The sequence below is a fragment of the Sinocyclocheilus anshuiensis genome, unplaced genomic scaffold (genome assembly GCF_001515605.1).
Source record: "Sinocyclocheilus anshuiensis isolate Anshui unplaced genomic scaffold, SAMN03320099.WGS_v1.1 scaffold44, whole genome shotgun sequence".
NCBI lineage: Eukaryota > Metazoa > Chordata > Actinopteri > Cypriniformes > Cyprinidae > Sinocyclocheilus > Sinocyclocheilus anshuiensis.
Window position 1 is genome coordinate 1876819 of NW_015555746.1, and position 22474 is coordinate 1899292.

General features: G+C 36.6%; 1 protein-coding gene and 1 non-coding gene across 4 annotated transcripts in view; one reads left to right on the forward strand and one right to left on the reverse strand.

The window, feature by feature from the left end:
• Positions 1-18872, forward strand: part of tns2b (tensin 2b) — a 20066-nt gene extending 1194 nt beyond the window's left edge. The window contains exons 2-26 of one of the 3 annotated variants that reach the window (XM_016467134.1): positions 2425-2530; positions 2744-2781; positions 5323-5355; positions 6422-6456; positions 6597-6780; positions 6861-6911; positions 7071-7193; positions 7684-7748; positions 8135-8218; positions 8297-8409; positions 8654-8714; positions 9135-9210; positions 10078-10207; positions 10325-10387; positions 10475-10591; positions 11988-13286; positions 13714-13774; positions 13886-14709; positions 15926-16150; positions 16256-16333; positions 16428-16505; positions 17178-17346; positions 17608-17676; positions 17921-17950; positions 18171-18872. In XM_016467134.1, the coding sequence (XP_016322620.1) occupies positions 2425-2530; positions 2744-2781; positions 5323-5355; positions 6422-6456; positions 6597-6780; positions 6861-6911; positions 7071-7193; positions 7684-7748; positions 8135-8218; positions 8297-8409; positions 8654-8714; positions 9135-9210; positions 10078-10207; positions 10325-10387; positions 10475-10591; positions 11988-13286; positions 13714-13774; positions 13886-14709; positions 15926-16150; positions 16256-16333; positions 16428-16505; positions 17178-17346; positions 17608-17676; positions 17921-17950; positions 18171-18315 (4257 nt within the window). In that variant the 3' untranslated portion in view covers positions 18316-18872. Of the gene's footprint in view, positions 1-2424; positions 2531-2743; positions 2782-3950; positions 3977-5322; positions 5356-6421; positions 6457-6596; positions 6781-6860; positions 6912-7070; positions 7194-7683; positions 7749-8134; positions 8219-8296; positions 8410-8653; positions 8715-9134; positions 9211-10077; positions 10208-10324; positions 10388-10474; positions 10592-11987; positions 13287-13713; positions 13775-13885; positions 14710-15925; positions 16151-16255; positions 16334-16427; positions 16506-17177; positions 17347-17607; positions 17677-17920; positions 17951-18170 lie in introns of those variants that run through there. The other 2 variants (XM_016467136.1, XM_016467137.1) reach the window with 2 other exon arrangements.
• A 1043-nt stretch (positions 18873-19915) lies between these two features.
• trnaq-uug (transfer RNA glutamine (anticodon UUG)) lies at positions 19916-19987 on the reverse strand. The gene has a single exon. It is a non-coding gene; the product is annotated as a tRNA-Gln (tRNA).
• Positions 19988-22474: the final 2487 nt, after the last annotated feature.

The following is a 22474-nucleotide window of genomic DNA, read 5'->3' on the forward strand; positions in this document are numbered from 1 at the left end:
AACACTCACTTACAGTAACACTTCCATGTCCGTCATTTGGTGGCAGGTTGACTCTTTGGGGTCAGACAGCTTTAGTATGTTATGTGCCCTTAGAAAACATGCGTATAGGATGGAAAATGTACGTAAATAGAACATTTCCACTTCACATAACACATTTTAAGCAGTGACAAACACTTACGTGTCATGTGTGCTGTGCTCTGGAGAGAAAAAAAGGAAAATATATTCCATAACCACAGACAAATAGCCAGATTAACACACCCATGCAAGCATACACACAAACACATACGTTTCCTAGGGATCCTGTGGTCAGAAAGACTGGTTAAAAATAGATAGTGGAATTCTGGGACGGTGGAAGCATACCTCGGCCTTCCCACCTGCTCCCGTCTACTCCTGCACGGAATGTGAGTCTGCATATGAGTGTAAGAGAATTCCTATTAGCAGGGCCAAAACTCTTATTTCAAAATGTCAGCAGCAACAGTAGCAGAGAGAAAACTCTTTTTGTCTCTCTCACTATCTCTGTCATATAGCATGTTCATTTGACATTGGGAGAATTCTAGTAACCTAAACAGTTTTGCACTCTTCAGAGGAGAAGAAGAAGAAGAGAGAAGGCATGAGGAGAAAGCTGTGTCTGTGTTGGATATGTGGAGGGAAATGCTTTATCCATGAGCCAAACGTTGGCAGGAGACAGAGAGAGAGAGTGTAAAGGGTGGAGAGCTGAAAAAAGTCCTTTATCTAAAACCATGCTTTAAAAAAAAACCTGAAACCATGCTCGCAATATGTAAACATAAACTCTATGAAAATAACTTTTGAACTAGTTGATGGATGAACTGCTGTATATGCGTTTTTAAAAAACACCCTCTATGTTTGTAGAAGAGATCTATTTTCCGTAAAATCGTTAGACAGAGTGTTTGAGGTGGTTTACAACTTGAAGTTACGCACCAGTCTGCTTATAACATGGCGATTGTTTACTTTCCATTTACAGTCTGTAGATGGCAGCATTGTCAAGTGATAAACCTAGCAATGTGCTATGAAGGTCTACATTACCGTTCACAGATTTGGGGTTTTTAAAGAGATTATTACTTTTATTCGGCAAGGACGGACGCATTGAAATTGACCAAGAGTGACAGTAAAAACTTTTAGATTGCTACAGAATATTTCTGTTACAAGTAAATGCTGTTCTTTTGAACTGTTTATTCATCAAATAATCCTTGAAAAATGTATCATGGTATTAAGCAGCACAACTGTTTTCAAACATGTTTACTTGAACACCTAATCAGTATATTACAAGGATTTCTGACGGATCATGTGACTGGAGACTTGGAGTAATGACTGCTAAAATACAGTTTTGCCATCACAAAATAATTACATTTTAAAATATGTTCAAAAATAATTTTAAATTCTAATAATGTACACTTTCTAATGGTGAGCCCTGGTGAGCATAAGAGACTCTTATTTTCAACATTAAAAATCATATACAAATGTCTTACCAAATATGTTTTTCTAATCATTGCTGACATTTTATCAACAAAATGTTATACATGCTGTTCACAGAGTGAGTTACAGTTGTTTTATACTGTATGTATGTATGTGTGTGTGATGTGATATCTAGATATATATAGATATATACTGTACACTGTGTGTGTGTGTGTGTGTGTGTAGATAGATGACCATGGACATAGTTGAATTTGTAGAAGAACACCTAGTAGAATAGAATAGAATATAGTATGATCATTAAATGATTGTCAAATCATCCTGCTGTTTTATGCAATATCTGGCCATTGTGCCAAAACAGTTCTATCATCACAGCACTATTAACAAAACAAACATGATTTTCATTTATCGCCTCCATATGAGTGATTGATTTTTCTCTTCATATCACCACAACTGGGGGCGTGTGGACATGTGTGCTCAGTGTTTTTTAATATCATGTTTGCGGTTGGCAGATGTGTTTGGGTTTAGTTCCTGCCATATGTACATACATACAGATCCCACAGTATCTGCTGCTGTATAATTTTGAGGTCTTTGTGTGTGTGTGTGTGTGTGTGTGCTATATGCTTATATTAGCATATATATTATATTATATTATATTATATTATATGCTATAGTATGTGACTGGATACTGGCTGATACAGTTATATTGACTATAATTATTGTTATATAGTTATATTAACTTATTAACAACATCAAGATTTCAGAATAAAGTTGATATTTTAGGTGCTGTCAGTAGTCAATACTTGCTCTAAGTGGTTTTGTTATGAATGTTTATACTGCCGTCACTGGTCAAAATGCGGCTTAATAGACACTCCAAGTGTAAAGCTATATTTTGCTGTAAGGATGAATATTTTTGAAAGGATATTCCTGTCAATGAACGTGTGTGTGTGTGTGTGTGTGTGTGTGTGTGTGTGTGTGTACTTATATATGTAGTTGGGGAAAATGGGTTCACACTCCTTTAAAGAGAGGAACTTCAAGAAGGAACACCACTGTGTTGTCTGCAGACAAGCTCTCGACAGCCATGGCATATACTGCAGAGGTAAAACATACATTTGTTTTTACTATAATTACTTTATATTGACTTCTGTTGTTTTTATACTAATACTTTATACTGCTCCACAAATTGTAGGTGATTTCAGGTTTTACTGTCCTTGTGGGACTTTTGGTCCCCACATAGGCAAAACCTGACCCCCACATGCACATAATGTACAATAATATTTATTAATGTAATACACATTTTTTTCCCTTGCAGAATGTAAAACTGCAGTTCATAAGAAATGCGAGGAAAAGGTAAGATTCTTTCTCTTACAGCTGAAATGCTGTTACAACTCTATGCCTCTTATGAAGTACAGTGGATATGGCTAAACGTTGGCTAAACAGTGATAACTTGATTTGGTTTTAACCAATAAGGAAATGGCAGAAGAATATGCAGTCTCATTGTCAGTGACTGTATGGGTCCTTGTAGCGACGTGTTTATCTTAGTGGCTTCTGGTCTTGTGATGTGTGTCACTCACAAATATAGTACAAATAGGTCTAATTCAGATGAGTTATGAACCCTGGTTATCTTTGGTATTAATAGAAATTGCAATCAGTCACTGAGTGCCAACAGTGCATCACACGGATATACACCAGTGTATCCGCACGCTACACACCACAGCTGTTCCTCTCTTTCTCTCCTTCTCTTTCTTATTATTTCTCCTGCTCACTTTCTTTATCTTTTACTTTTTCTTATCACAGTAAAAAATAAATAAATAAAACTACGGCAACAGTTTCATCTTATGTTTTGAGTTTAGTTAATTTACTACTTATTTTAAGTAAATGCCTTGCCTGAACCTAAAATGTCAGGTGTCAAAACAATGCAACCATAATTATTCATACCCCAGTGCATGCTCGAAGAAAGATGAATGGTATTAGAGTAAAAAGAACCATTGAAATTCACTATACTAGTTGGTTTGGCTTAAAACATAGAATATGATACTAGTAACACTTTACAAAAAGGTTCCAGTTGTTATCATGAACGATGAAAATTACTTCAGAAGCATATATTAATCTTAGTTAATATTAATTTCAACATTTACTAATATATTATTAAAATGGATTGTTACATTTGTTAATATTCAATGGACTTGAGCTAGCATGAACTATGAGAATGTTAACAAAATTAATTAATACAGTAACATATTATTTGTGCATTGTTAGGTAATGCATTAACTGTGGGACCTTTATCCAGTTCAAGTAATGCATATATTATGAACTAACAATGAAAAAGTACAATAATCAAGTAAATATTTTGAAATTTTTAAGCATCATTTACTTGAATACTTTTTACAGTCCATGCCCTGGTTTTAGAGCGAGAGAGAGAGGAAGAGTTGGGTGGGAGCAAGAGAGTGAGAGGATCAGAAAGAGAGAGAGAGAGAGAAAAAGAGGAGAACACTTGTATGTGTATGCTATAGGAACTCTAGAAAACTGGACTCATCTGAGAAAGGTACAGACACTTTTCCTTTTTTTTAAAAGGGCATCAAAGAGGTAATTCATTTTGCTTTTGGGAAATGTAAAGTATACTTGGTGTACTTTTCATTTCAGATTGTAGAATCAGTTTGTGTTTGTAGTGAGATAATCTGTTTGGCACAAAGAGAAATCCAGTAAAAGAGAGGATCAGCAATATATGGAATGAAAGTAGAGACAAAGGTGTAAGACACACAGACACATGACAGAGATCAAATCAGATGGTAGTTAAGGTTTATAATATATAAACATTTATCTTTATGTTTGTTTAGTGATTGTGTGTAAGCGTTTGATTGTGTCTGCTTCACTTGCAATTACTTGTTACCTGCTAAAACTACAGGATGTAGTTAATGAACCCCAGTGTGTTTCCTCATCCCTCATAAATGATTTGTTTTGTCTGCACTGTAATATGATTTTATCATTATGTTATATCAACCTGTTAGTTTCAACTTCCAACAGCTGGATTTTCCAGCAGGGCAATCCAACGTAAGAGATCAAATAATCAACAAAATTACTTCTACAGAGCTCAAATAATGAACAAAATTGCTTCTACTTAAATTTAAGGCAGCAATGCAGTGAACATTCGTGACTTACATGGTGAAAAATACTCCTACAAACAGACTCATGATCAGAGGCACAGGCCAGCTGATCATCTGACATAGAGTAGTGGAAATAGTTCATAAAGCCAGCAGGCATTTCATCTGTCCTGGATGGAGAGATCAGCTGCTTTTGTTTCTCTTTATACACGTGTCTTTTTCCACCCTCTGTCCACATCAGACTCCCTGTCTGTCAGTCTATTAGAATATCCCCCATCACACTTATACCCACCCTCAAATATGCAAAATGATGGTCTACTTAGGTTTTCCAATGACAGATTCTCAAACGCTTTGGTTTGATTTACACCTCTTGAATATATGGTTTCATCCACAACTGTACATTTAATTGCATATACTAACAAAATGGTATTGAAGCCATATGCAAAGCCATTTGTGTTAGAGTCTGTAAGTTAAAATGTTATGTCTAAACTAATTACTGAGAAGGAAGCAAAGTGAACGTGTGCAAATATGTGCGCACACACTCACAGACGGTGTTAAACAGTACCAGACGTCCCCTGGTGTGATAATAACCTAATGAGGACATAGAGGATGTCTTAAAATGGAGAGTCACCCAGTGGCCCCAAAGTATGCTAGCTGCATGTGTGTATGTTTAAGAGGCTGGTATGTGTCTCTTATATGGTCTCTGATGTCTAAACCTTCCAAATCATGCATCAAAGACTTGGTTACCATGTGTCTAATACACAAATTTCTCTGTCTGTCTTTCGTCCAGGTCTCTGTCCCTTGTGAAGTTATCTCAGATCCAGTGAGTATTACCCCAAGTTGCTTTTTAACATATATCTTAAAGGTCATTAACATCGCATCTGTGTTACATTTACATGAATGAATTTAGCAGAATTGACATTGAGCAATCTAGCTGAGACTTTATGAATCTTATGAGAACTGATTATACACAAAATCCCCTGCACTGTAAAATTCAGAAGCAACTAGATTTAGGACATTTTTGAGTTTATTCAACTTATGGATAATTGAATTTATTTTTTCTGTAATGTTTCTACATTTATTAGTTCAACCTTTAAAATGCTGTTCATACGACAAAATGGAAACGTAACTTATGTTTGGGGTCTCAGGAGACCCCAGGTATAAAACATAAATAAATGCGGTGCATATTCACATGATTTTCTGATTAATATACACACTATTACTGTTGGTTATTTCCTTTGTTTCTTATACTGTATATATGTTTTACCATGTATTTTTACTGAGGTCAAATAGACTTAAAGCAAAAAACAATGTAATTCTATTAGATAGAGTGGCCTTTTATTGTGGCCAGCCTAAGGCACACCTGTGCAATAATCATGCTGTCTAATCAGCATCTTGATATGCCACACCTGTGAGGTGGATGGATTATCTTGGCAAAGGAGAAGTGCTCACTAACACAGATTTAGACAGATTTGTGAACAATATTTGAGAGAGATAGGCCTTTTGTGTACATAGAAAAAGTCTTAGATCTTTGAGTTCAGCTCATGAAAAATGGGGGCAAAAACAAAAGTGTTGCGTTTATAATTTTGTTCAGTGTAATAGTGATATTTTTGAAAAGTGCATGCCTGCTTCAGTAACCTTCTGTCATTTCTTTCTGCTGGGATATCAGAGGAACATATTAAAACAATTTGTAGGGAAATACGAGGTTAATTTTCAAATGACCATTATTTTTACAAAGGCATAATTGGAGTCAACCATAAAAAGAGCCATTATTTTCAGAATAGGAAGGTTAAAGGAAAGTGTGTTTGATGTATCGCCATTTAAAAGAAATGTCTATACCATGTCTGCCTGCTTTTTATTCACATTCTTTTAACTCTGATCTTTCCTAGCCCCCATTTCAAAACCAGATGACCATTCCTCCCAGGTAAGAGCAAATTTCAAAAGCCTGTCATCTGTCATCACTCACATTCATGTTGTATGAAAATCATCATTATTTTTAGGGTGCACTGCTTCTTTTGTTTGTATTTGAGTGTGACTTTCTTGAGTTTTTTGTGTGTTTCACAGTAGAGACAGAATGCAGACTGTTATGGAGAAGTTGATGGGCAGTCATTATGACTTCGACCTGACCTACATAACTGAGCGTATCATCTCTGTTCTCTACCTGTCTGACCTGGATGAACAGCGTTACAGCGCTAACCTTAAGGAAGTGGTGGCCATGTTGAAATCTAAACATCAAGACAAGTTCTTGGTGAGTTGTATTTCTGTTTCATCATTGTTGAGTTTTAAAGCCACGTGAATGATCACTCATATGTCTCTTTTACTTCTTAGCTTATAAATCTGTCAGAGAAACGCCATGACATCTGCAAGCTAAATCCAAAGGTACCTTTTTGCTGTTTTATAAAAAAAAGCGGCTTTGTATGTATTATTCCATTAACTAGGCTTGCATATATCTTCATTTAAAAGTCAGTCTATGGCTGGCTTGTTCTGATGTATGCCTTTGTTTCTGTATTTCTGGGATGACCCCTTCCCCTGCCTCAGGTTGAGGAGTTTGGATGGCCTGATCTACATGCCCCGTCCCTTGATAAAATATGTGCTGTGTGCAAAACCATAGAGAACTGGCTTAACTCTGACCCCCAGAATGTGGTTGTACTGCACTGCAAGGTTGAGATCAGAAGTTATTTGATATTTAATATATAAGAGCTAAAAGTGTCTAAATGTCATCAGTCTTATTAAAGGAATAGATCATCCAAAAATGCGATTATGTCACCATTTACTTACTCTAAAGTCATTCCAAACTCAAATGACTGCCTTTCTAATGGAAAAGTTTAGACTAATGTACTCTCTTTTTTTCATGCAGTTACAATGAATTGGCACTGAAACTACAGAAAGCACTATAAAAGTATCATAAAAGAAGTCCATACAACTCTCAATCCTTCCCTCTAGTGGGCTGTTAAACTCTGTGACCAGATAACAGTCAGCGAGTTGAACTTAACTAAGTCAGTCTGGTCCAACATAGATTTGTAAATGATGACAGAATTTAAATTTTATAACATTTTTGTGTCATAGAAAGCATGACCCAATGTTAGTATTAGTTGTATATATTTTTTCTTCTCTGTCTGTTTTCCTTTTTCTCTACCTGTCACTTTCTCAGGGCAACAAAGGAAAAACAGGTGTGACTGTGGCAGCTTACATGCATTATAGCAAGATATCAGCTGGGTATTTACACACACACACACACACACACATACTCAAACACATTAACCAGTTATTCAATGGGTACACCATCATTTTTAATTTTTATTTTTTGAAAGAAATTAAGTTTTAATCAGCAAGGACTTATTAAATTTAGATTTGTGTTTCGAATAAGTGCTGTTCTTTTCAGCTTTTCTATCACAGAAATAAATGACATTTTAAAATATATATTAATTAGAAAGATTTAATTTGTAATATTATTGCATACTATTACTGCACTTTTGATTAAAAAAATGCAGCCTTGGTGAACATTAGGAGACTTCTTTCAAAATCATTCAAACTCTTATGCAGTGCCTTCGGGAGCATTTTATTGTAATTACACTTGACTTTTTCTGTATGTATGTGTGCAGGGCAGATCAGGCTCTCTCGACAGTTGCTATGAGGAAATTTTGTGAGGATAAAATCTCTTCCTCTCTCCAGCCATCTCAGAATAGGTATGACCAACCTTTATTTCTGTTTGTTCCAGAATAATGTGTTCTAGTTTGGTCATGATGTTCTCTCTGTCATTGCAGGTATATATATTATTTTGCCGGTCTCCTCTCGGGTGCAATAAAGATGAACAGCTCCCCTCTGTTCCTGCATCAAATTCATATTCCAGCTTTGCTCAACTACCAGTCAGCAGGAGGTACACAACCTGTTCAATCATAATCGGGCCTTATTTTGTATTTTCTGATCTGTTTTTCAGGAAAACACAACAAAAATATGTATGAATATTTTAAATTAAAATGTGTTCAAGAGATAGTTAAAGCAAAAATTTACTCACCTGTATGTCTTTCTTCAGTCATACAGTAAATGATGACAGAATTTTCATTTTTGGGTAAACTATCCCTTTCATTTTGTTTCCCCATATTATCCATTGCATTTGGCAGGTTACTCTCCCTTTCTGAAGATCTATCAGTCATTGCAGCTGGTCTATTCTTCAGGCAAATAGTAAGTGGGTTTATTTTGTCAGACTCATTAAGTTTGAGATGTTTTTCAGCACTGTGGCATGGTGGTCACTGCGTGTGGTCTGATATATTGACCTCTGGAGCTCAACCCTGCAAAAATAAACATCTTGTTGATTTAAGCTGCTCAAAGCTGGCTTAAGATGATCTTACATTCTGGCTAAGATGGTGTAGTTAGTCTCTCAGCCATGCCATGCTGGTTTAACTGGTCAACAAGCTGGTCTCCCAGACTATCCAGCTGAAATGTGTCCAAAGCCCCTCTAAATCCAGCCAAAAGTCCTGCCTAGCCAGCTCTGGCTCGCAGTGTGTCCAAATCACACTTCTCCTCTCGTCTTTTTATCATGTCATGTCCTCTCTTGACTGTTCTATAAAAAAATTAAATTTCATACTTTTTTATTTGTTGCAGTGATATTCAGAGCCCTAAAAGTAAGATGCTGTGTGTGAATATTGAACCAGCTCTACTGCTGAAGGGAGACATCCTGGTAAGAACACTCTTATACATTCTTGTTATATAAGATTTTCCTATAACCTGTTCGCTAGCCACTGCTTTGAAGGGAGAAACATTTTGAAATACATATTTAAAACCATCACCACATTATTAAATGACCATATTTAAAGTGATAGTTCACCCAAAAATGAAAATTCTATCATAATTCTCTCACCCTCATGTCATTCCAAACCCATAAGACTTTGGTTTGGTTAATCTGTGAAACAAATTTTTAATGAGGTCTGAGACGTTTATGTCCCTCCATTAGAAGTCCAGGTAAGGTGAAGATCCAAAAAGGTCATAAAGGTGTCAAAGAAATGAATCCATATGAGAGGTTTATTCCAAGACTTGTGAAGAGATATGCTCACTTTATATGATGAACAGATTTAATTTAGGCTTTAATTCACATATAAACAAACATTCATAGAACAAATCATATATGGTAAACACAGAATCTGAAATGTGCTCATGTGTTCCTCACACGCAAGAACTAACCTCATTGGTTCTCTTGCATGATGCACACACGTTTCAGCTTTGCGTTTACCATATGTGATGTGCTCTATGTATGTGTGTCAGTCACTGTTTAGATGTAAATAAAAGCCCAAATTAAACCTGTTTGTATCTCTTCACAAGAATATCATAAACACTTGGTGGGCCATTCACCACCTAGCAACCAATCAGTACACCCTCTCATCCGCATAGCAACATTTTACACTCAGAACACCTTAGATACTACATATCAATGTCCTAACAACCACCTTCAACACCCAAGCAATGTGTAGGTGAGGTGAGAGAAGCACCACATTTTCACTACAAAAGCACCATGTTTTCCTCAGTAAAACTGCTTATTGTCTGTCCTTAGGTGAAGTGTTATCACCGTCTCTCAGATGTGTGTAAGAGAGAATGTGTGTTCAGAGTCCAGTTTCACACCTGTAGTGTTCATGGGTCTCAGCTTGCTTTTGGCAAAGGAGAACTTGACCATGCTTGCACAGGTAAACACACAGGCACTGTTTGTTTGACTGCCCCCTCCAGTGCCTCGACTGCTCAAAAGCAGAGGAATAAAGTGTGTTTTCTGTGTAATGATTCTTCTGATTCGCCTTTGTGTGTAGATGACCGTTTCTCTGCAGACGCCACAGTGGAGTTGCTGTTTTCTTCTGGCCCGCAAAGAAGAGGTACACATCTATCAACTGCACTATTTCTCAATCCCTCCCTCCATTAGCTCTATCTTAATGCTATATGTGTGTTTTATGTATTTTTAGGTGGAGAGGTACAGGGAAATGACCCGGGAGTATCTGAGGATTACGGCACTGCAGATCCTATTGTGCGTTGGGACTCGTATGAAAACTTTAACCTTCACCATGAGGATAGTGTTGAGGGTATGTGCACTCAGTCTAGCCCAAAACCTGTAGCATGTCAAGCTACAAGAACTTGAATTACAATCAAACTAACCTAAAAAATTGTTGGCTACAGTACAAGTTAAGATAAGATAAGATTAACTTTATTGTTCTGAAGGAAATTTGGATTGGACACATACAATACTATATCTGCTGTTTTATACAAATAACATACTACGTATATATAATACATACAGCAACCCATCTCTGCCCTACCCACAATATACAGTGAACAACTAAACTGCACCCTACCTATTGTGCAACACACCTTTAATCATCATGTTCATATATAGTTGCACACAGCAGATGGGGGGAAAAAGAACAAAAAAAATTATATTTGTTGACCTCTAGCTAACTTATCATTTAATGCTTTAATGATAAGTTAGCTAGAGGTCAACAATTATATATATTTTTTCTTATTTCTCCCTTATCAGTTTCTTCTTTTATCAGTTGCTGATAAAACATAACTAACTACACTACTGTTCAAAAGTTTGGGGTTGGAAAGATTTTTTTGTTGTTGTTTTTAATGTTCTCTTATGAATACAAACACAAAAAAAATATTAATATTGTGAAATGTTCTTACAATTTTAAATAAAATGTTTTCTATTTTAATATATTTTAAAATGAAATTTATTCCTGTGATGGAAAAGCTGAAATTTCAGCAACAATTACTACAGTCTATAGTGTCACATCATCCTTCAGAAATCATTCTAATATGCTAAAACAGTGAGAAATACAGAAGTAAGGGTTAATAGAATGTCAGTAAGAGCTAAAATTTGCACTTTGGCAACTGAAATGACACTGGTGGACTATAAATAAATATTCAGGGCTATATATAAATTTGACTTCTCTATACAGTATCTATGGTAGGTATACAACTATATAACTATCAAACTGTTTTGGAAGTATAACCGTATATATTCAATTAAAAAAAAAAAATCTTACTGACCCCAAACTTGTATATTTAAGTTATCTTAAGAGGAAAATGTCTTTAGAATGCAACACTACCAGATGATCGGCAATTATTAAATAAATACATTTAATTTAATAACACAACTAATAAAAACAATTTATACTGTAACTGGTTCAAAGACATGAACAAAAATATTAAACGGAGCTAAAATTAATCAATTTATATATATGGAGTGTATAAAAAATGTCTCAGCGCTTTTTTGTCTCGGATTGTAATTTCAACCAAATAAATGATTCTCTGAAAAAAAAAAAAAATGTATATATATAATTTTTTTTTTCAGAGAATCATTTATTTGGTTGAAATTGCAATCCGAGACAAAAAACGCTGAGACATTTTTCATACACTCCATATTCATGTGACTGTAAATAATATGGTTTTTGTCTATGTATTCCCTGTGATCTGTAGATATCTGTCACACACGTGGGCCTTTGGACGGTAGTCTGTATGCTCAAGTGAAGAAGCGTCGAGCACCAGGCTCCAGTCCCAGCGGATGCCCGACTTCCATCCAAACCTCCACACATTCACCCAGTCATTCCTCCTCTACTCCTCCCATTCATCTCTCCATCCAGCCTCTCTCGCTCAGCAAAGACACAATTTGCTCCTCAGCACCACCCAAATCCCTCTCTCCACCTCTAAGAGAAAAAAGAGAGAAGGACGAAGACAGGGAAAGACACAGAGAAACCGCAATTCTTGACGATGGCGACTGCTCTCCTGTGAGACCGGATCGGCCCGTTCAGTCATGTTATGCTCGCCCGTATTCCCATACTCATTCATTCTGTGATCCAGACCTGACCAGCCTGCATGCACTTGCACAAACGCTCCATCCCAAACACCACACACTTCCCTGCAGCCGCACTGCCCCACTGCCAGTCCGAGACTTGTGTGTAACCCAGCCTGATATTTTATGGGAGAGAGGGCGATGTCTGCACCATCCCTGCCCAGAAACCATCAGGCACATGTACTCATATCCCACTCAAGAAACCCACATTTATTCGCCACTTTCCCACTCACAGTCCTCCCGTTCCCACACACTTCCTGTACAGACACGTGCGTTCTACTCTGGGGAGGCATGTCCTGTGGTTCATTGCTCCGCCCTCCCTCAGGGCCACGCCCTCATCCCTCCTTCCCTAACCCCTAATCAGTCACTGGTCTCCAGTCCATACCGAGAATTACGTTACAGCACGACTCCGCCAACATCGTGCTCCTGCAGGGACTGTTCTCGCTTACGAGAGGACGTTGCCCTCCATTCTTTACGAGACAGAGAATTAGAAGCTCTTCCTTGGTCTAGAGAGGTGGAGTTTGGGATTAGGAGGGAGGGGCCTATGCACTGGAGGGATGGAAGGGTGGCGTCTCATTGGGAGGGAGTTCATGAGGCGGAATACTGGCGACGCAAACTAGCAGTGTCACCAGTAACGTCATCATACGGACATTGCCACGCTGTCCCAAAACAAGACCAACCTGTATATGTTTCAGACGCCCAACCTGAACATATTACACCACTCAGTCCATATCCCAGCACCCAAAGCAGTGGCTACCACAGCCCTCATCCACCCTGTCCTTGCTCTCCACAACCGTTCAGAGAGAGTCCCGGATACGCCTCCATCAGTCATTCCCTAAACTCCTCCCCCATTGCTATCACTCCATCTCCAAAACGAGCCAATCACAACAATGCTTCAACTGTAGAGAGTCAACATGGCATTAACGGTAATCACATTGGCACAGTTTGTAGACAAATTATAACAACCAATGCATTCCTAAAACAACTTTTTTTAACTAAATGTATATAATAGAAATATTTGACCCCAAAAACCAAAAAAAGAAACTTCTGTTCATCATCCTTAAGTCATCTAAACTAGTATTTTTTTTCTTCTTATTTTGTGGAACATGAAAAAGGTACTTTGTAGAATGTACATGCTGCTCTATTCACAAAATTTGTTGGTGATTGAATCGTAACATATTTTAATAGATTTTCAACCGGCTCGTGGTTAATCGTTACATCCCTAGGCCATATGACTAAATGATGTAAACAATGACAGAAGTTTCATTTTTGGGTGAACTATCCCTTTAACTTTCAGTTTCTTCTACTTCCCTAATCTAATCTATTGTACATTCTATTTTGTGTGTTTTGTAGATGGGCGTATTAAGGTTTTAGATGCTGATAAAAGTCACATCGATGCCCTTTCTCCTCATAGGTAATTGTTTCTTCACGTACATTAATCTCTTATTAATCTTGCAGCCACAGTTTATTTTGTACATTGAATTTAATGGACTATCAGCCTAAATTCCACTGTGTATTCTAACAGGAGATCAATGGAGGTGGGAGAACCAATGAAAAGCAAAGCTCTAGAAGGTGAAACTTTCCCTGGGTCTCTGATCACTGTTGTCTCAGCTGTCAGTGGAGCAGAGGAAAATATGAAGAAAACACCCATCACAGATTTTACATCTAACACCACTCTCATTATTAACCCACCGTCATCCAAGGTTGTGAAATCAGTGCAGGTACAAACACACAACCCCAGACCTCTCAACACCAGCATCCCAGAATCAGAACAGGATAAAGCGGAGCACCCCGGCTCGTGCTACACCTCAACAAGTCCTCAACCTCCTCTTTGTTCTTCAGAGAGAAGCTCTGCCTCTGAATTCCCTTCATTTAACATAAATGCTGAAAGGCAAGGCATGACAACCTTAACTGACTACAATGAGGAAAGCAGCAACAGGGACCTGACAGCATCTGACCCTGACGGCTACATCACACCCTCATTTCCTATAGCATCATACAGCTACCCTCTTCTGACGGTGCCTCATGTACCGTATACAGGCTACACTGAGATCACCATCCCAGCTTCCTTACCCCAGCCTCCTCTCCCTGAAAAACAACGCTCATCCCCCCTTCACAATGTGTCTGATTGCACTGGCACTTCCTCAATAAAATCAGCTGGAAAGCCTTCTACTTCCTCTGCCCAGTTCCATGTGTCCTTCTCCACTACTACCAATGAATTGCCTCCCGCATCTAAATGCAAAGTAACCCCCTCTAGTGGCGTGGAGGAGCCAGAGAACCGCCTCAGCTCTAAATTTGTCCAAGACAGCTCCAAGTACTGGTACAAACCTGGCATCTCCAGGGACCAGGGTGAGAACATCTGCATTTTTAGTGGTGCTTACTTCAGTGTTATTTACATTTATGCATTTGGCAGATATTGTGGGCCTATATGTATTCTCTGCCGTTCAGACCCATGACTTTGTAGCCTTCTGTGCTACAGTTTTACTATGGTATATTATTAGTAGTACACAATATGTCGGTACCATTCGAAATTTCTTTGATTTATTGGTATAGGTTGATATTAGATATTTATTAGCATATGCTAATTTTCCCTGTTTTGAAATTTAGATGTTTGCTATTATCTAACGCTCACCTAAGTTAATCTTTAAGAACACTAATAATTTAGTAACACTGTTAAAACTTTGAGTCAATTTTATTTGTTTAGCAATATAATAAGTATTGTTTTAAAGCAGCTTTACATAAAATCATGATGTAAATGTTTATAATACCTTAATATTTAGTAGCATTTAGCAGATTATAGCTGGGTGATAATATAGTTTAAATTATGCAACGATATAAACAGTCAAGATGAGATAGTATATATCACTTTATGTGAGTGTACTGTAAGTTAGTTTTAGTTTAGAGTTACAGTAGTTCTTTATGTGGTGATAAATTTGACATTTTAGCAAATTTCAAAATGTATATCCATTTTTCATACTGTACATTATAACGTTGTGATGCCAAATTCACTTGTAATATTTAAAACAATTGATTTTAGCAAATTAGGAGTTTACTCAGGCAAATGTTGTAATTAATAGTTAGTTAATACTGAGAATTGGTCCCCAAACTAAAGTGTGACCGAAGTTTAATATCAGCTTTTTATCGGTTATATAATAGAATGACAATAATTATCGATTTATTGCATTGGTCAAAATTTAAACCAATATGATAAATAAATCATAATAATTTGAATGAATAAATACTATCTAAATATACATAATAAATTGAAATATAAATAAAATATATAATAAGTAAATTAATACTAAAATTAAAACTAATACTGTTAATTTTTTTAAGCAATCATCAGACTAATGATTTTCATCTGGTGGATGACTTATGAGCAACCTCATAAGAACACCCTAGCAACTTCATAGCAACACAATAAAAACAAATCTCAATATCTTACAATCATCATATCATCACGTCTCTTAAATCTAGTTGTAGTAAATCCATTTTTAGGAGGTGATGTACATTACATAAATATTCCTGCCACTCTATTAACAGAAGTATCTCTTTCCCCATTTAGCCATTGCAGTATTAAAAGATAAGGAGCCTGGCTGCTTCCTCATTAGGGATAGTAATTCATTCCAAGGCGCATATGGAATGGCCCTGAAAGTCAGCACACCTCCAGCCCACGCTAGTAACCATGGAGAGACGGGCAACCCACAGGAGCAGCTAGTTAGGCACTTCCTGATTGAGAGCAGTCCTAAAGGAGTGAAGATCAAAGGCTGTCAAAATGAAACATATTTTGGTGAGACAAAAAAAGATTGTGCCCTGTTTATAAATGATTTTCTAATGCTCTGTGATGAAAACAGCACCCCCTATTGATTTAATTCTGATGTTTCTTTTCATCCAGGCTCCCTCTCTGCTCTGGTGTATCAACACTCCATTACTCCTGTGTCTCTTCCTTGTGTTCTACGAATCCCATATGGAGGTCATACAAACACATAAACATACAACAATCAATTTTTTTTTTTTTCATAATAAGTGTGCAATAACGGCATGATTTGTGTGTGTTTGTGTTTCAGATCTTGTAGGAGAATTGCAAGAGTTGCAAAGTGGAACTAATACCAGCACAGCTGCAGACCTGTTAAAACAGGGCGCAGGTCAGTTTGATTTCTTTTATTTTTATTTATTTATTTATTTTTCACGGATGGATGGTGGGGGAAAACAATAAGTATTATTAAATGTGTTAAGATGGATATTACAGTTATATACACTACCGTTCAAATGTTTGGGGTTGATGTTGAATGTTTTAGTGCTTTTGAAAGGAGTCTCTTGCTCACCAGTGTTGTATTTATTTGATCAAAATACAGTACAAAAAAGTACTGCTGTGAAATATTGTTACAATTTAAAATAACTGTTTTACATTTTAAGATTTTTTTTATCTGTGCCGACAAAGCTACATTTCAGCAGCAATTTTTGCAGTCTTAACTGTCACATGATCATTCAGAAATCATAACAATATACTGATTTGATGCACAGTAACTTTTTTATTATTACAGTTGTGCTGCTTAATATTTTTGTAAATATGTGTTCATTTTTTTCAGGACTCTTTGATGAATAGAAGGTTCAGAAGAACAGCATTTATTTGAAATGTTGTAAAAATGTCAACATCTTTACTGTCTCTTTTGATCAATTTAATGCATTCTTGCTAAATAAAAAAAAGAAAAGAAATTGATGATGAATCTCATAGTGTGTTATATTCAATATTCCTCATTAAAAGTGATGAATTTTCTCCCTCTAACATTCTTTGTTATTCTCTCTCTCATTGTCAGCTTGTAATGTTCTCTACCTAAACTCAGTGGAAACGGAATCTTTGACTGGCCCGCAAGCCATCTCCAAAGCAACCAAGTGCACTTTGACCCAGGACCCTCGTCCTTCACCAACAGTTGTTCACTTCAAAGTGTCCACACAGGGCATCACCCTCACTGATAACCAGCGCAGGTACAAACACACATGTCCAACAACACTTATGTTTTGCTTGCCAAACAAAACAGTTTACATTGTAACACAGCTTTATTAATATCACTCCCCAAGCATATTTTTAGCACAATCCTTCAAATATGAGATTAAAGTTACTTATTTTAGCCATTCAAGTAAACTACAGGCCTGTGTGGCTCATATCCAAAACATTAATCAGAGACACTGAAAAGTACAAACAGACCTCACTCTTTATCTCTTTCTCTTTTTTTTTTCTTTATATAGACTGTTTTTCAGGCGACATTACCCTATTCATAGTGTGACTTTCAGCAGTGTGGATCCACTGGATCAAAGGTAAGATTTAAGATGGAATCATTAGGAAATACAACTCCAATCTACAACATACTGCATCTCTAATGTATGGCCAAGACAACATGTATTGCTTTGAACTGTCAGCGTACTATTATTATTATTATTATTATTAAATTTTTTTGCACAAGGGCTCTCCTACCCTCTTTTATGCTTCTCTCTCACTTGCTCTGCTTGTACATGTTGCTTAGCCTCTGTGTATGTGTGTGTGTGTGTGTGTGTGCGCCAGGTGGATTGATGCTGATAACACTTCCTGCAAGTAAGTGCTTCTACTTATACAGCTCTATATTCTCTTTCAGTGTAGCATTTCTTGTGCTTTCAGGAGGTTTATTCCCAAATGTGTAAATTTAGGAGTGAGACAAGTGTATATCTTTTTTTTTATGCCACTCAGAATAAGCCAGTGATATTAAACAAATGAAGAAAAGGGTTGTTCAATGAACAATCTGCCATGGTCTCTGATATCTAGTTGTTTTCTATAGGATGTTTGGATTTGTTGCACGGCGCAGCGGTGGTTTGGGAAACGTGTGTCACCTGTTTGCAGAGCTGGACCCAGAGCAGCCAGCCACGGCCATTGTGAACTTCATCAATAAAGTCATGCTGGGACCTCAACAGCTGCGAAAATGAACACAGTATAGGAGAGATGGAGAAAAACCAAACAGAGCATACAAGATGGTATTGCGGTGGATATTGTCAGTGTTATGTTTATATACAGAATGAGAGAAGTGTTCCTCGTTGGGATAAACAAAACTGACTTTTACGACAACTCATTATGCAGGCTTCCTCTTTTTTTCTGTCATGTTCACATTTAGTGTAAATCAGTGAGATTTGGTCATGTTGAAACAGAGTGCATTATGAAGTGATTTCAAATTAAATGCCTTTTATTAAATAAAAATAAAATATATGAGAAAAACAACTGGATTTTCCTGGTAAAGTATATCTAATGGATAAATAACATGAAAGTAAGTTTTCGACGCTCAAACTTATTTTTGGTTGAGAAAATGGGCCTTTTAATTCTACCACTCAGGATGCCAAAGCTGTATGGCTGTTATTGTGTTGTTCTCTTTTTTATTTTCATTGATTTTGTGTTTGTGTGTGTTTTTTTAGTTAAATGGTCAGAATGTTTTGGTTGTTCGTTTTCTATTCAAAATGGCCTTTACAAGAAACAAAGTCACATTTTTAGCAACTGATGCATTTTTAAATTCATACTTTTGGTATTTAAAGAAAATATTAATAAAAATATGACAAACAGAAGTGCCTAGAGACTCTTTTTTTTATTTTAATTTAAAAAAATCTGATTTCCAGTTATTTAATAAAGGTTTGCATTTATAATGTGCTCAGACAGAGGTATGTTTCTCTTGAGGTTATTGTAAACTATTATTGTAATACACTGATCACGCACCAAAACATTGTGATTACTTGAATTAAACTGTAAAAACCTAAAGTCTATTTAGGTTCTAAATGTGTTAATCATGTCATGCTTCATTCTCTTTATGTTAAGTACTGAAGAAAAGCACTGCTAGTCTTTGCTTGTTGCCAGTTAAGCATAGTTTGCTTAGGTGTGGCCTACAATAAGCTTGACCTTTTAAGTTAAGCCATTTAATTATGCTTAATACAATTTATCACCTAGTTACCAGCAGATTGTAATCAATATATACCTTTCATGTGCTCTGCACAATGTATATTTTATTATATTTATATTTTATTGTGCAATTATTGTGATGAATAAAGTCACAAAAGTTTGGCAGTTTGCCTACAGAGTTTAAAAACAACAACTACTATGGTTTTTACAATTAATCACTGTAAAATAGATGGAGTAAAATTATTTCATCACATTCATATTTTGATATCCATGTTTACAAATACAAACAAAATATGGCCATCACCATTACAAGGCATCAACTACTATATTGTGGAGGGGTTATTTTCAATGTGCTGATATGTGTAGAGTTTGTTTTACTGTCACAAATTTTGATGACTTTATGACTTTTTGATGACTTTACCAGCTATTGCATATCAAAATCAGCCCACCCTTTCTCATCAATAAATGAAATATGAGCACACTGCTTCCTGAAGACACTAATTGTTTGTTTTGTAAACATACACAAGCTTAATTAACAGCATTTCACGGAGGTACCTCGTTCATGATTTATCCTAATTCAACACTACATTGCATTTGTTTTTATTCTTCGACTACTTTAGCTTTTTCTACATTTTCAAAAGGTCGAGGTCCCACCGAGATTTGAACTCGGATCGCTGGATTCAAAGTCCAGAGTGCTAACCATTACACCATGGGACCGCGCTGCCAGAAAGAGCGACATAACGACACATATTCACCGAATATGTTGTTGTTTAATATTGTGTGTAGTTATATTGTACGTTAACTGTCCTTTCCATTAAACTGCGCGTGTATATGCATACTTAGCTTGAGTTTGCGATGCTTCCTTACAGTATTTAAGTTTATAATGCTTGGTTAGCTTAGTTAGCTTATAGTCAATGGCAGGGTCTAGCAAACCAACAATAAGTTATTTTTTGTAACTTTTGTATAAATAATAACCTACGTACTTTAATATTTGTCGAAATGTATTAGCTTTTTCATTTTATTTATTTATACTACCTATGTGTCTTTTCATATCATATTGTGTTATGTTTAGCCGCTTGCACAGTCATGACGGGACCTGTTTCACTTCAGCTCGTCTCTTGTGCTGTCAGTTCCTCGGACTGAAGGCAATGTTGCACGCACACACAGTGAAAAGGGGTTTAATCGCATTATTTACTTATTTATACCTTTCTACCGAGAAACCGACGCATCAGATTGTTACAAAACGCTATGCTCCTTTTATTAGCCTCAAATCCGTACAAAAGATGACTTCCGAGCACAAACAATCAAGGGTGTTTACTGATTAAATTTATTCATTTAATCGTGACTAAAACATCTGCAACAAATATAGCGGATTCTTTAAGAATTTACAAGTCAAAAAATGGTCGGTCGGTCTGTAAAACGTCTTTATTTTGGTAATTTTTTCCACTGTTAATCATGTTTTTTTTCTCCATGACACGTTGTGACATTTTCGTTCCGAGTAAATATGTAGCACAAAAGATGAGCGTTTTCTCCTATTTCCCTTTTTGGCTAATCTTAAAAAAATATGAGATATTTTCATTACTAAATAAGGGTAAACAGACTAAAAAAATTCTAGCCAATTTAATCTAATTTTACACAACTCTTAATTGACGCTTACACTGTATCAATCTAAATGCTTACTATATGAATCCCCCAAACAGCCTTATATTGCACAACAGCAAAGCATTAACACTGTAGTACTACTATTGCTGTTTAAAAAATGTATTGCTGAGCATGTTTTATTGTGTATAGCTTTAAAAAAAAGCACAATTGTTTTAAGCTATGTTTTATCTGGTTTCCATACAGAATCCCGCTGGCTGCCCTTGACCTTTGCCCTACAATGAAGTAACGTTCTATGTTCCACGCACATTCCACAGTGATCTTTTTTGTAGTCTCTGAGAGGTTATGACCTGTTATATCACTGTAACCGTCAGAACATTTTGTACGTGGGAAATGGAAAGAGGTATAATCTTAGTCTTTAGCAAATGCAGACGACTATCTTGAGAGGGATCTTTTATAGAACACCACAACAGAATCTTCTGAAGGTCACAAGACCAGATTAAACATCATAGATTCACGTGCAGTATTATTGTGTTAATAGTACAATGACACTGTATCAATTCCGTATCTCTTTTATTTTCTCTTTGCGGTGCTGTTTTAAATGGACATACAAAGCGTGCTTACTAGTACCCCAAACGTGCCCCTTTATATTTCCAGACAATAGCCCATATGTTCCTGTGAGAGGACGACGGAAACAGCCAATGGATAACCATAAGAGGCCCCTCTCTCTGCATCTTTTACTTCCGTTCATGCCTCTACGATCTTCCTTTCACTATGTCACTCCATCACATTTCTCTTCCTTTATCTCAACATTCGCCATCAATCATTACAGCTCACATGCCTGTGCACAAACACTACACAGAACCTTTCTTCTCCCACTGCGTGCCACAGGGCTGAATTCCCCCATGTGATCAGACTAACACAATCAAACTTGTATGTTATTTTTCTCTTATGCATACACACACAGCTAGCCTTCAAGGCCTGAAACAGAAGCCTCTGCTATACTACTCAGGCAGACACACCCAAGTAAAACATGAACTCATCTCTTTACAAACCCAAATATTATATATAAAAAAAAAGACTGGCCTTCACAGACGGCTGAACATTTCCATGACTTATTGCGGTAACTGTAGAGACCAGAAATCGCCTACTGCTATTAGGTTAAGTAGGTTATTGGCTGGGCCATAAATTGTTTTGTGTTGAATTTATGTTTTTCTTAAAGGAACAGTAAAATGCAAAAGTAAATTTCATTAATTTCATATCTCTCATCATTTATGCACCCTTTCCGACCCCTGTGTGAGGGAATGTTAGGGAATAGCCTTGCCTCTTTCTTTTTTTAAAATACAATGAAAATGAAAAGTGCACAGGCTATCATTCTTTTGTGTTCCAGAGAAGAAAGAAAGTCATACATGCTTGCAACAACAGGATGAGTAAATGAAGCGTTTCTTCAATGCAGAATGAAGAGCCTGACACACATTTCTCCCCGTTTATACACGAATATAATGCTCGACCTCATGCGGACAAACTGTTTACTTCTTTGGTGCCTCTGACGTCACGACACACCCCTCGCGCGCGAGTGAGTATGAGTGTGCGCGCGCAGCGCAG